General features: G+C 38.8%; 1 protein-coding gene across 3 annotated transcripts; it reads right to left on the reverse strand.

Moving 5' to 3' along the window:
- Positions 1-3,367: 3,367 nt before the first annotated feature.
- LOC136268279 (sideroflexin-2-like) lies at positions 3,368-12,238 on the reverse strand. 3 transcript variants are annotated; one of them, XM_066063566.1, is made up of 12 exons: positions 11,325-11,513; positions 11,127-11,276; positions 10,330-10,500; positions 10,186-10,284; positions 10,052-10,127; positions 9,741-9,826; positions 9,031-9,091; positions 8,916-8,982; positions 8,816-8,865; positions 8,720-8,769; positions 8,612-8,659; positions 3,368-3,616 (listed from the first exon to the last, which is right to left on the reverse strand). In XM_066063566.1, the coding sequence occupies exons 2-12, from the start codon at positions 11,270-11,272 to the stop codon at positions 3,517-3,519; spliced, it is 954 nt and encodes a 317-aa protein (XP_065919638.1). In that variant the 5' UTR covers positions 11,273-11,276; positions 11,325-11,513; the 3' UTR covers positions 3,368-3,516. The 3 variants fall into 3 exon arrangements, with proteins under 3 accessions (XP_065919638.1, XP_065919639.1, XP_065919640.1); XM_066063567.1 differs by lacking the exon at positions 8,612-8,659 and having other exon boundaries at positions 11,325-12,238; XM_066063568.1 differs by lacking the exon at positions 11,127-11,276.
- Positions 12,239-12,921: the final 683 nt, after the last annotated feature.

The following is a 12,921-nucleotide window of genomic DNA, read 5'->3' on the forward strand; positions in this document are numbered from 1 at the left end:
CAGCCTTTGGATTACCTAACCTAACAAAAAGGAACTAGAGATTTAAACATTACTTAACCTACAATAGCAAAGGTCGGGTGCTGTGGACTCTTTGAAACTGAAAATGGGACTGACAAAGAAAGGAAAATATTCCTCCTACCCCAGGATTTGAACTGCAGGCCATCCAATGTCTATTCAAGTGCCACAGTCAGCCTCCTCCAGGAGGGATGTTTTTTTTATTCCTGGAGTTACCAGCACCCCTCAGTTGCCACCATCCCTAGCACTAAAGATGTTAAAAGTGCTAGACAAAGCCACCTGACCCCCAAGTGTTCCTAGTAAAAGTGGACAGCTCTGATGTGATCTAGCTCCTCTCAAACACATAACAGTGGAGCGTAACAAAGAATAACTAATCCTACAACATAGCCATGACATCACAGAACTATACGGAGCAGCAGCATGACCCATACCACCAAATGTTGAATATACAAGTGGGGTAAAAAAAAAACCATCTCAATTTCCCTAATACGTTGTTCATACTTCCGTTGTTTCTCACGTTCAAAACATTGATAAACGATAAAGTGAGGATACTTGGGTACCACAATATGAAGGTGCATTAGTGTGACTCAAAAAAATGGCTTCTGATGTTTACCTCTCCAGAAACCAGAAGCAGAAAGATCTACGTGAGCTCTATCCTCATTAATAGCTGTTGTAAATCGAAGGGTCTCACCTGTAAGAGGCTGCAACGGAGGTTCAACCCTCACATCACTACGCACTTCAGTTAATGAAGTCTCTCAACTCATTATGTCAGAGAGTAGGAAATCCCCCTGTGGAGCAATCCATGGCATGATCAACAGTAAAACACTGGCCACAAACACAGTTGGTAGATATACAGTTGGAAGCCAACCATATAATGTAAACACAAGGCATCCCTAAATGCAGCCTTGTATAAAGCAAAACCATGCTCCTCCACAGGCAGGGCAGATAGCCAAGATGATGACCTTTCACTGGCCAGAGAGAGTACATTGCAAATTAACAGACAGCTGGGTACTCCAAAACACTTTGTTTCTGCTGTTTGATGGTAATGATCTCCAACTTGTTATGGTGCTGAATATCACAAATTGATAAATCAAAAGTAGGCTGTTGTTTAAGGATCAATTCTAGTAAAGGAATAGTCACCTTCAGGGAGCTAGACAGCAAATTTATCATTAGAAGTATCCAATACCCAGCCCACCAAGCCAAACTGGCAAAGTGAACAGGGCACGTTCTTGTTCATTGTGTGTGATCATTTAAGGTTGGTGAGACAACTCCTCCAGTGGAGTAAGAACAGATAAGTTGGGTACGGTACACATGAATCAAGTCCATTTGTTATAAAGCCCATGAACAAAAGCACAGTAAGCAACATGAGGGTGTACCTTTGCAATTTCACTGACCTGATGAACAGACTTCAGCTAGTAGTTCATCTTCTCCTTCATGTATTGCTCAGTAAAGGAACAACTCTCTAATGCTGCACCAAGATGACATCTCCCATCTACCGTCGCATTGACTCCAGTTCCATTGAAAACCTTCTGAGCAATAGGAAGGAATTCCGGTTTAACAGGTCTTAGAAGCATTAGGGAAGTAACCTTAAGCCATAATTAAGGATTGGATCTTAGTTCACCATTCATGCGGAGCCTTCAGCAGTTACATCATCAGCTAACCGGATACATCGATATTTTCTGATTCTTCTTACTGAAGCTATCCTGCTTGTCATGCAATCCCTCTGTCACCACTAACCACCATACTTATAAACACATATCATAGGGATGTTACCCACTACCCAGGGGGACCCTTTGGCTATAGCAATGTATTCTGTGAGTGTCACTCCATTGATAGAAGCCCCGAATGCTCTCTCGCATTGCATGAACAGCTGTTTCACTACCAGTATCCTGCCCAGCACACAACTCAGAATATCTAATGTCTACTGATGACCCTCCTCATCATTTCACCCACCCCTATAGGACATACATTAAGGCACTTATTTAATGCAATCAACCGTCCTGCCACTATAGGGCACAGATTCCATCAGGGTAGGGAGGGATGTTTCAAAGCTATTCAGATAACTTGCTACCATTCATGTATACATTTATATCTTTGCGCAACATTCTAAAATCAATCCAACAAGTCATTTTGATATCAGCAACTATATATGCTGTTAACTTTTATCACCATCCTACTAGATCCTGCACCACCAATAACATGATTAACTATATTTCATCCAATGAAGACAGCAACCAAGAACTTGTAACTGTCGCTCTATACTAGTGCTTGACTCCAATCAATCTTTAAATCACAGTTACTCAAGATCTTATGGCCCAATAACTTTGACTGTGACAATTTCACCTTGCAGCACCTGCTCCAAGTCTCCCCACCCATCAAACTTTATGAACTTTTTTCTGAATTTTAAAATAAGTACTTAAATATGTAATTTTATTATAGAATATTATAAATGAACTACTTTATGTACATATACTTTGTCCGGCCAAAGGCACTGCAGACCATGCCTACTTTAAAATAAATTAGTGGGGCAATAACTAGCTGCATGTGAGAAAGTACTGAATGAGAGCAGTGCCATGCACTTGATATTTTGTACGTACAGATTAGTTAGTGTAGCAAGGGGCAGACAACTAATAACTTTAGGTGACTTAGGGAGGGAGTTATAGGGTGGACAATTCATAACATGTGACATGGCTGAACGTGTTGCTGTGTTCTTATTAATGCACTAGCAAATCCTTGATATATTGCATGATTACTTGAGTATAACATAAACAATTATATGTTTAGCTTCCCTTAAACATTATTAACACTCACCTGCATATACTCTGCAAGTCCCTGGACTTGACCGTATCATCAGTTAGAAGTTTCAGTCCCCTTAAAATCTGGACCTCAACTACTTCCTAGTAAAATTGGAAAGATCACAGCCAAAGTACTAACTTAATTGCTATGCTTTGATGTAAGAAAGAAATTGGAGGTGAGGGAAGGTTCTCACCCAGTTCCTTACATCTTAATGTTATAACCTTTCCACCCAAGCAGTACTAATACTAGTATGTCTGTTGTGAGAAAGAAGGCAAGACCCATACCACCCTTTACACATGCCATACCTACTGTGACGTGTGCATATATACTGTGTGGTAAATTTAGCGGTGCATGAAGACAGCAGCACGAAGTCAAGTATTTGGATATATATGTGCCTGGCAAGCACTCTTCAAGTGTGAGCATTTCAGTAGTGTGCCATCATTGAAGCCATGTCTTGGACAGTATGGTGCTCTGGTATGTTGGCAGGTTAGACTAAAACTGCTACCTTTTGGGATAATAGAGCAAAGTAGTGGTTGAGTAGAGTCTTAGATACATATACAAATGAAAGTATATGCTTTAAATATAATTTAGTACACAAACAGTAATACAATTAAAAATTACAAAAGAATAAAAAAAATAGTAATACGTAACATTCTTTCTCCACTATGCAGTGAGAATTTGATTGTGTATATACAGTTAAATATATCATAGTCCTTTATTGAAATATACTCTATCTATTTGGTGATCATATTTCTTCCTAATTTCTTGTTGAAGTGAAGTCTCCAATTGATCATATCTCAGTGAGCTAGTAATGATATACACCATATTACTATGCCCCATACTATGGAGGAGGGTGGACACAACATAACACCTTCAATTCTAGTCTAATGGATAGATTTAGAGTAAGGCTTTATTGCAACATCTTACAGTGTGAGGTTGGGTGCCATCAAGCATTAATTGTATGTGGAAAATTAAGCACACAATTACTGTGTGGTTTGAATAATCTGTACATGATCTCACTTATAATTATTGAGAACACTTTGCTAACAAGATATATTTAACATAGCCAGCAATATAATACAAACGCTAATATGTTAAATATATCAGAATGGGAACAATGTTAGATGTTGTGTCAAGTGTGATTAGTAAGGATCATTACAATAAAAAGTGCAGGAACAAGTCCTCCTTTATTCATGCTCTGATTTATTACAAATTTAAATAAGGATTAAATTTGCACTTCAAATGATTATTTTCCCTTGTGTTTGTGCACTTTTTATTGCGATGATCCCCTCTAGCTTCTATTTACACTTGTTTGTTATTGTTTTGTAGCATAATTCACTAATGTCAGATATAGCTATTAAATGTGCATGTCCATGCTATTACTGGAAGGCAAAGTATCTATTATAAAGTCCTATAGTATGCATGGAGAACACACCTGCAATTGATTTGTTTATTTCAACTATTGGACGTGTGGTACAAAAATTAGCACTTCGTATCCCATTCCTTTTCACTTGTAGCACTACAAAAGTATTGATCTGTCGGTCAATTGCTTTGTATAGTAGGGACCACAAAGGTGTGGGCATGTGCCATGAATAAAAATCACCCAAAAACCAGCTTCACTTTTCCCAGACGATGATGAGACAGTATTGGTTAGGTAAAACTAAGCCAAAACAAGCCTTCAGATCAACCCAAAATGCTTTCAACAAGTTGCTACGGAATTTAAAAAACTATTTAACAGAATTTTCTACTGACTGACTAACTGACTGATGCCTTCAGACAAGCGTAACTCGACAACGGCTAAGGCTACGGGCTTGATTTTTTTCATTGTTCGACATCGCTTCAGCACTAGAGGTGCCTTTTGGCATACCACAGTACGAACAATGCATTCTTTCATGGACTTACCAGTGTCCTCCTTTGTGTCCCATTCATCTTTGCTCGCAGCAAAAAGTGTTGATTTGGCAGTAGCATGTGATGGCTCCCTGCGTAATGGAAATCGTCCGTATTTTTCATAGTGGCTATTTAAATTGCAGAGGTGCTTTTCGAACAGTTCTTGATTCGTACTGCTGTGTAAAGGGTTGAAAATAGTCGACAACAAAGTGTAATGGATACTTCACTTTTCAGATGATAATAGAGGATGCTGTACCCAATTACAAACTAGAATAAACTCATATAAATTTTCCTTTTTTCCCTCCACTGTAAAGTTATGGAACTCCCTTCCCCCCCACTGTAATTAATTCCCCTACACTTAACCAGTTTTGTAATATAATTAATACCTGTGCATTATAATCTCTTTGATTTCTGCACAGTAATAGATATAATTGGGGCGTGCGACGCCATTTTTTTTGTGGATTGCAAAGGTGCTGTTCGAACAGTTCTTGATTCTTGTGTAACGGGTTGAATTTAACTGACAACGAAGCGTAATGGATATTCAATTTTCAGACAATAATTGATATAGTTGGGGCACGTGGCACCATTTCTTTCTTTTGATGCGGCAGAGAGTTCAGCTACAAACAAGTCATACAGTAGAGAGTTCAGCTACAGAAAGTACACTGTAGAGGGTTCAGCTACCAATAAGTCACCCTGTATGGAGCTCAGCTACAAACAAATCCCCCTCTATACAGAGTTCAGCTACAAAAATATTATCTGTAGAGAGTTCAGCTACAAAGAAGTCATCAGGTACAGAGTTCGGCTACAAAAAGTCACATGTAGAGAGCTCAGCTGTGAACAGGTCACCCAGTAGAAAGTTCAGCTTTAAACAAGTCACCCTGTAGAGAGTTCAGCTACAAGCTAGTCACCTGGTAGAGAATTCAACTACAAACAAGTCACCTGTAGAGAGTTCAGCTACAAACAGGCCACCCAATAGAGAGTTCAGTTACAAACAAGTCACCCAATAGAGTTCAGCTACAAAAAAATCACCCTTTAGAAAGTTCACTTAAAAGTAAGTCCAGGGGCGTGCTGAGGGGGGTTTCCAGGGGTTTAAGGAAACCCCCTACTGAAATTGTCAGTAGCAAGAAAAGCTCAGGCCAGTGTGTTGCTGCTGTTGGCAAACACAATATCAGCACAAGTACATACAATCTACATCATTACAGTGATGATCTGTGGGGGCGCAGCCTCCCTTCCCAAGCAACTCCCCAAAACAACAACTTAAAGATCGAGATACTCTAATAGAGCAGTCAGTGAAATACTCTAATAGAACAGTCATCACATGTAACACCATTCTACAGTTGCTTAGTGTGAAAATTTCCATATGCAGCACTATTCTATGGGTGCACTTAGCTTGCAAGAATTTCAGGACCTCACTAGTGACCTTCACTAATTTGTTTTTACTGTGTTTAGCACTCAGACTACTGGCATTTGACAATCTGCAAAATTAAATCTTTCACCCCAGCTCTACATCCTGGATCTACTTTTCAATGGAACCCTCCTTTGAAAAATCCTAAGCATGCCTCTGAAGTCACCGAGTAGAGAATTCAGCTACAAACAAAATCACTTGTACAGAGTACAAACAAGTCACTCTGTAGAGAGTTCAGCTACAAACAGGTCACCTTGAAGAGAGTTCAACTACAAACAAGTCACCAAGTACAGAATTCAGCTACAAAATGTCACTTTGTAGAGAGTTCAGCTATATACAAACCATCATGTACAAGGAAGTCACCCAGTAGAGAATTTGGATACAAACAAATCACCTGTAGAGAGTTCAACTATGAACAAGTAACCTTGTGGAGAGTTCAGTTACAAACAAATAACCCTCTAGAAAGTTCAGCTACCAACAAATCATCCTGTAGAGAGTTCACCTACAAACAAATCTCCCTATATATATATATGGAGAATTCAACTACAAAAAAAACAAACCATCGTGTAGAGAGATCAGCTACGAACAAATCACCTTGTGAAGAGTTCAGCTACGAACAAACTACCTGTATGGAGTTCAATTACAAAAAAGTCACCAAGTAAAGTGTTCAGCTACATACAAGTTACCTTTAGCAAGTTCAGCTACAAACTAGGGAATCCAGCTACAAACAAATCACCTTGTGTACAGTTAAAAAAAAGTCACCAAACCGAGTAAAGTGGTCAGCTACAAACAAGTTGCCTTTAGCGAGTTCAACTACAAACAAGCTACCCAGTAGAGCAGCTACAAACAAATCACCCTGTGTAGAGTTAAGCTACAAACAAATCACCCTGTAGAAAGTTCAGCTATAAGCTAGTCACCCGGCAGAGAATTCAGCTACAAACAAGTGATATAGTCCAAAATTGCAACAAGTTGGATAGTTACGTTCTGTTAGCCTGTTGAGAAAAAGTTTGTTATATTAAAAAATTGTACAATTATAAAAAAACTGTATGTTTAACTCTACAACTGCTTTACATCTTGTTTCTCCTTCCCGTAGTAAAGAAAAGACAGGCAAAAAAGAAGCCCCTATGGCCAACTTTGGAGTATACAAATACAAAAAAAAGTGATATCTAATCCAAAACAGCCAAGCAGTAAAAAAGGGTGCGGCCCCCAAAAATCCATGGTGAAAAAAGGTGTGAAATCCAAGGTGGCGGCCAAGAAATGGCTGTGATGGTAGGTAAATGGCAAAAATTTTAATAACAACAATTCAGGTGAATTTGTTGCGAGTCCTAGTGAAACTTGGAGGAGGCACTACAAATCCACCCAAATCGTCGTTATTAAAATTTTTGCCTTTTAACTACCATCACAGCCATTTCTTGGCTGCCAACTTGGATTTTGCATCTTTTTTCACCATGGCTCTGCATCCTTTTTTTACAGCTTGGTTGTTTTGGATTAGATAATTATTTACAAAAAAGTTATTAACAAAGTACAGGAATTTTTCAACTAGAGTAAGGACCATAGCACATCGATAAATAGTAGGGCTGAGCGATACTGCCATTTTAGTATCACGATCGATACTAAAGCCACTATTCACGATACTGAATAGTTCGCGATACTTACAAATAAGTCAATCATAGCTGGTGCCACATAGTGTATTGCTCAGCATTCCTGCAGGAAGTCCTTATAGGTGATAGCAAACTAGCCACTATCATCCTTGTTTACAGTAACAGTTATTGTAACACATGCTTTGAGGTTGTTATGGTGTTCACACCTCTCTGCAGGGGAACCAGATGAGTGGACTTTATCATTTACAAGGATTCTTAGCCTAGTACTGCATAACAAATGGATGTTTAATGACAGTAATGTACAGGCATGGTATCACGATAGTTAATAACAAAATATCGCAATATCGTGATATCGATACTTTCAAAATATCGCGATATATCGCTAAAACGGTAGTATCGCTCAGCCCTAATAAATAGTACTGAAACAAGCTGGAGTGGTGCATGATATTAAATCACAGTGAAACAATAAGAAGTGTTATATCCCTACTGTGCATTTCCGTTATGGTATCTTGAGCACAGTAGGGATATAACATTTCTTAGCCATTATCGAGTTACATCGTCTGAAGGCATCAGTTTGACAGTCAGTAGAAAATTCTGTAGCAACTTGTTGAAAGTGTTTCAGGTCGATCTGAAAGCTTGTTTGGGCTTAGTTTACCTAACCAATACTACTACCTCATCATCGTCAGGGAAAATTGAGGCTGGTTTTTGGGTGATGTTATTTTGTGGGCCACATGTACTCCCTTGTGGTCCCTATTATACAGTACTATCGTACTGTATGATGTGCATGATAATCGCATTGCAGATACTTGAATAGGTGATATTGGCAATTTATGTGATATTGCCCAGCCCTAAATAACAGCACTTAAAGTGTATCCACCTCCTCTGCTCACCCCCTCAAACCACTCACCACTGCTGAGGGAACAAGGAACAAGCAATCGGCACAGTGATTACCATACTGCAATAACACAAAGAATTAACATGGACACATTCACACAGTATTTTACTATATACTCACAGTGTTCCTGATAGTAGTACTTGTGTACAAACTAAGAAGAACTGTCCTCGCTACAAAGGGTCAGTTGAGACTTGAAAGCCAGAACACTAAACTCACCTTAAAGAATGGCCTTCTCTCTAATACCTCCATTAGAGTAGGCACTACCACTGTAGATGATACCTTGTCAGTCACGGCCATTGTTATCTTATTCACTTACACATTACTGGTCCTATCAAACATATTCTAGACAATAACACTTGACCGAGTCCTTTAGCAGTAGCAATCTGTGATGTAATGTATATATGCATCATTGCTTGTGTAAATTAACCCACCCTTGATTTTCCCAGAGCATTTCCATCTTTATCAGTCACGACTATCCCATCAATTAGCTCCCTACATGGCAGTAGAAATATATAAATTATAAACTAATAAGACAACAAAATAGATGCATGTTAACTTATTCACATCCGCAATGAGTAGCATTGCAATTATGAAATAACATGTCATTATAATGAGCTCTGCCAGCCAGATCTTCCCATGCAGAGCAGTATATACTACAGTACACCTACACTTTGATAATAGTGACGCACTGATAGCAATACTACAATCAACTCTATGTTATTATGTTAGTGCTATGCGTTATTTTATGAGGTGAAGCTACACATTTATGGTGGAACTTCACCTTAATACTTTTAGCATAGCAGCAAACAACTCTTAACTATACATATTAATCATACTTTACACTGTCCATGGTCTTATTTGTATCAGTGTACACACATTTAGACCCCTGAAATCAAAACACTTCAATAATGACACCTTGATAATCAGGACAGCCTTTAGTGTACACACGTTCAGTTATAGTCACTTGCAATTACGGCTCAGGATACTTCAGCATGGCCCCAAAATCTTAAGAAAATGGTAGGTTTTGTAGCCTTCGGCAGCTGGTCTACATGCAGTTATAATATACATTCAATCTTAAGCGTATTCAGATTTCACACACAACAAACTTTATATAAGTTGTACTGTTAATGGCACTACATACCTTTGTCTCATGGTGGGAATGTTGACACTATTAGCTGCAATCATTCCTCCAAATGGCACAAACCTCTTCAACAATGATGGTGCTCTCTGCACAAGGAAGAATTAGACCTCAAAACACAATTGGTACATAGTGGACTCTGAGTTAACCACCAATTCTTCCAAGATTATAGCAAAAGTGCTTGGACAAGTAGCACAACTAGTCATTGCTATATCACTTTAAATAGTTGAAAAACATCCTAATTGAACAGTCCTTTTACTTGGAATAACTAGACAATGTTGGAGAACAGAGGGTCCACTGTACTAGTTACTTACTGCTAGTAATGAGTTTAACAAAACTGATGCAAACGTTGCACCACTTGTAGCACCGACAAAAGCAGTTGCCACTTGCCTGCATATGCGTCATCATGACACAAACATGCTTTACATGAAAAAAAATATTATCCAACCATTTTGTGATTTGTGATTTGGCATTCCTGTTTGTGTAATTCATGTTAGCAACAAATGACTGAGCAACAAACTGCATAGCAATCAATTGTGGCATTGTCCTAGCATACACTATAAATACATCTCATTGTATATCACTCTCTCACTTGTAGAACGTCAGAAGACCTCCAACTACTAACATCCCACAAGGAACCTGTGCACACATACGCCCTGGTATATTCATTTTAGCTCCATTGTCAGGGTGGAAGGCGGAGCCACATATCACATGTGCCCTAATGATTTCCTCTTTACTCAAGTGAGCCAACAGTCTTCCTTCCCTTTCAGATGCACCCACAGATAAGAGTTAGTTTATTCATTAATATTCATAATATTATATTTATCAACACCATCATGATTAAAATGTAATACAATTAAATTACGTTCATGTATGTGAGTCCTTGGGCAACATGCGTCCACATATCTAACCAACTTGGGTCAATTGTGGGCATGGTAGGGAGAAAAAATATAGTTAAAATTTGGTAGCTATACATATATTAAAAGCAGTCTGGGTTGATTGTCCATTCTTTCGAGTTTCTACCATAAAAAATTCTCTGGGAAGCAGAGATCAATGCTTTGGCCATTTCATTCAAAAGTCCTCTAGCACTTGCTTTAGAAAATGGACAAACTTGTTGGACAAAACTAATCACGTCTTTAATTTCTAGAGTTGAACCAAAACACTGACTTCCAGTTTTGTAGCAGAAAAAAGTCTTCAAATGATCTAACTCAGATATTCAGATTTGAAATGTTTTCGGCTGCATGCTGATTCGATATGCTACACTGAACAAGTGGACATGTGAGCTCTATAATACCCATCGATGAAGCATGTGTATTATGGATAACAACATCAGGTCAATAAGGAGTGACTAAAACAGTGGAGGATGGTTTCTGGAGACTATAAACTCACTGATAGGTGGTAACAGTGTTCTTTGCTTTGTTCAGTGTACTATTAGTAGAGAACACGAGACGAGGGTCTGTCACGCGAGCATAGTAGTTTAGCCTGCCAATAAAGGTGGACTGGTCCCATGGCAACACACCCACGTATTCCACCATTTTACTGTACACAAGCGATAGATGTAAACTAATATAGTACACTAAAGCTTACCCTTGAAATTATTTTCTAGCTGGATTTGTCAGTGACCGTTCATTGTCGACCTCGCATGGCCACACTGCATTTTTCGCGCAGGCGCTTATCGATGAAGAAAATACTAGAAAGCAGGCGCGCGAAGAGCGGAATTGACCTTGGCAGCTATGAGAATTCACTCCTTGATTTATCCTCCCGGGATTATCAGGTAATTTATTTAATTTTTTTTTTGGCCCTAACATATGTCACCATAGATACTAAATACATAATGGATTGGAAACGCAATACATTTTACGGTTACGGGCTCGATACGGTCACGTGATGACATTTACGGGGCACAGCAGCATTTTCAATAGGCACAATACATTTTTGTCGAATTCGCCCAGAGTTTTCTCGAAAACAGGTGTCTTTTTTAATTCGTTCATCCTTTTTTTAGCACTCTCGAAGGTATGAACTTTTCTTTAGTATAGCATGTATCGCTAGACTTGTTTTCACAAAGCCAGGAAAACCCCCACAGCCACTACCGTCATGTAGCCATTCTTTCGCTTCGCTTTCGGAAAGTAACTGCTGTACAGTGCTAAAAATAATTATTTTGTATTCATTACGATGTGGCGAAACTGTTCAGCACTTCTAAAACTTCGTACGTAATACGCCCTATGCACTAAAACCCCCACAGTAGTTTTTGAACACAAATTTCGCGTTCCTTCCTTCACACCTTCGGTTGTACGAAACGACTAACCTTCAGTCACAAACCAATAAATAGCTGAATCATTTAGCAATGATTTAACGCTTTATAAAACCTGTAATAGTAGTCTCAGTGTTAAGAACAACTGCAGTTTGCACACTTGGTATCATTGCCATAAATCACGTGACCGTATCGAGCCCGTAACCGTAAAATGTATTGCGTTTCCAATCCATTATGTATTTAGTATCTATGATGTCACAGTGACATATGTTTCCCCGGGTAACGTGTTTCCCGCACACATATCCCTAGGGATCCTTGTTACCCCGCACACATATCACTAACTCGCTAGCGACCTTCAAGTCACAGTGATATGTGTTTCCCCGGGTAATATGTTTCCCCTTTATAAAGTCATGTGCAACGTACGTAGTGTTAGCATAGGGCGCGCATGCACTTTTAATAATCATAGCTAGTCATACCTATACAACTAATACTATAATTATACATGTTGATGGAGGAAATCAAGCCATTCACTGGCATTCAACTATAACTGCTAAACTGTACCGTGATTTGGCTATGTAGCTATAGCATCAGTTTAATAAAACAGTAGCTACAAGTACATGTATATATATACAATAAAATACTATCTCTAGCTATATAGAGTAAATCATGTGATTGCAGCTATGTATAACTAATCAATGTAGCTACAGCTTTGGCATGCAGTCAGTCATTATCTACCCCCTTGCTGGTTCTATCTGGGGTTCCCCAAGGGAGTATTTTGGGACCCCTACTCTTCATTATTTACATGAATGATTTACCATCTTGTGTTACCATCAGTAAAACTTTACTATTCATTGACGACACCAAGATTTATAATACTGTTTGTAGTCCTGGAGATATTTCACTGTTTCAAAATGATTTAGACTCAGCAACTTT

The sequence above is a fragment of the Dysidea avara genome, chromosome 10 (genome assembly GCF_963678975.1).
Source record: "Dysidea avara chromosome 10, odDysAvar1.4, whole genome shotgun sequence".
NCBI classification, from domain to species: Eukaryota; Metazoa; Porifera; class Demospongiae; order Dictyoceratida; family Dysideidae; genus Dysidea; species Dysidea avara.

Bases quoted from the DNA above. Each gene is read 5' to 3' on its own strand.
- LOC136268279 (XM_066063566.1), bottom strand. From the start codon at position 11,272: ATGGTGGAATACGTGGGTGTGTTGCCATGGGACCAGTCCACCTTTATT. The intron at 10,128-10,185 runs GTTGGATAATAT...ACGCATATGCAG, and splicing joins AAATCACAAATCACAAAATG to GCAAGTGGCAACTGCTTTTG. The intron at 8,983-9,030 runs GTGGGTTAATTT...ATTACATCACAG, and splicing joins ATGCTCTGGGAAAATCAAGG to ATTGCTACTGCTAAAGGACT.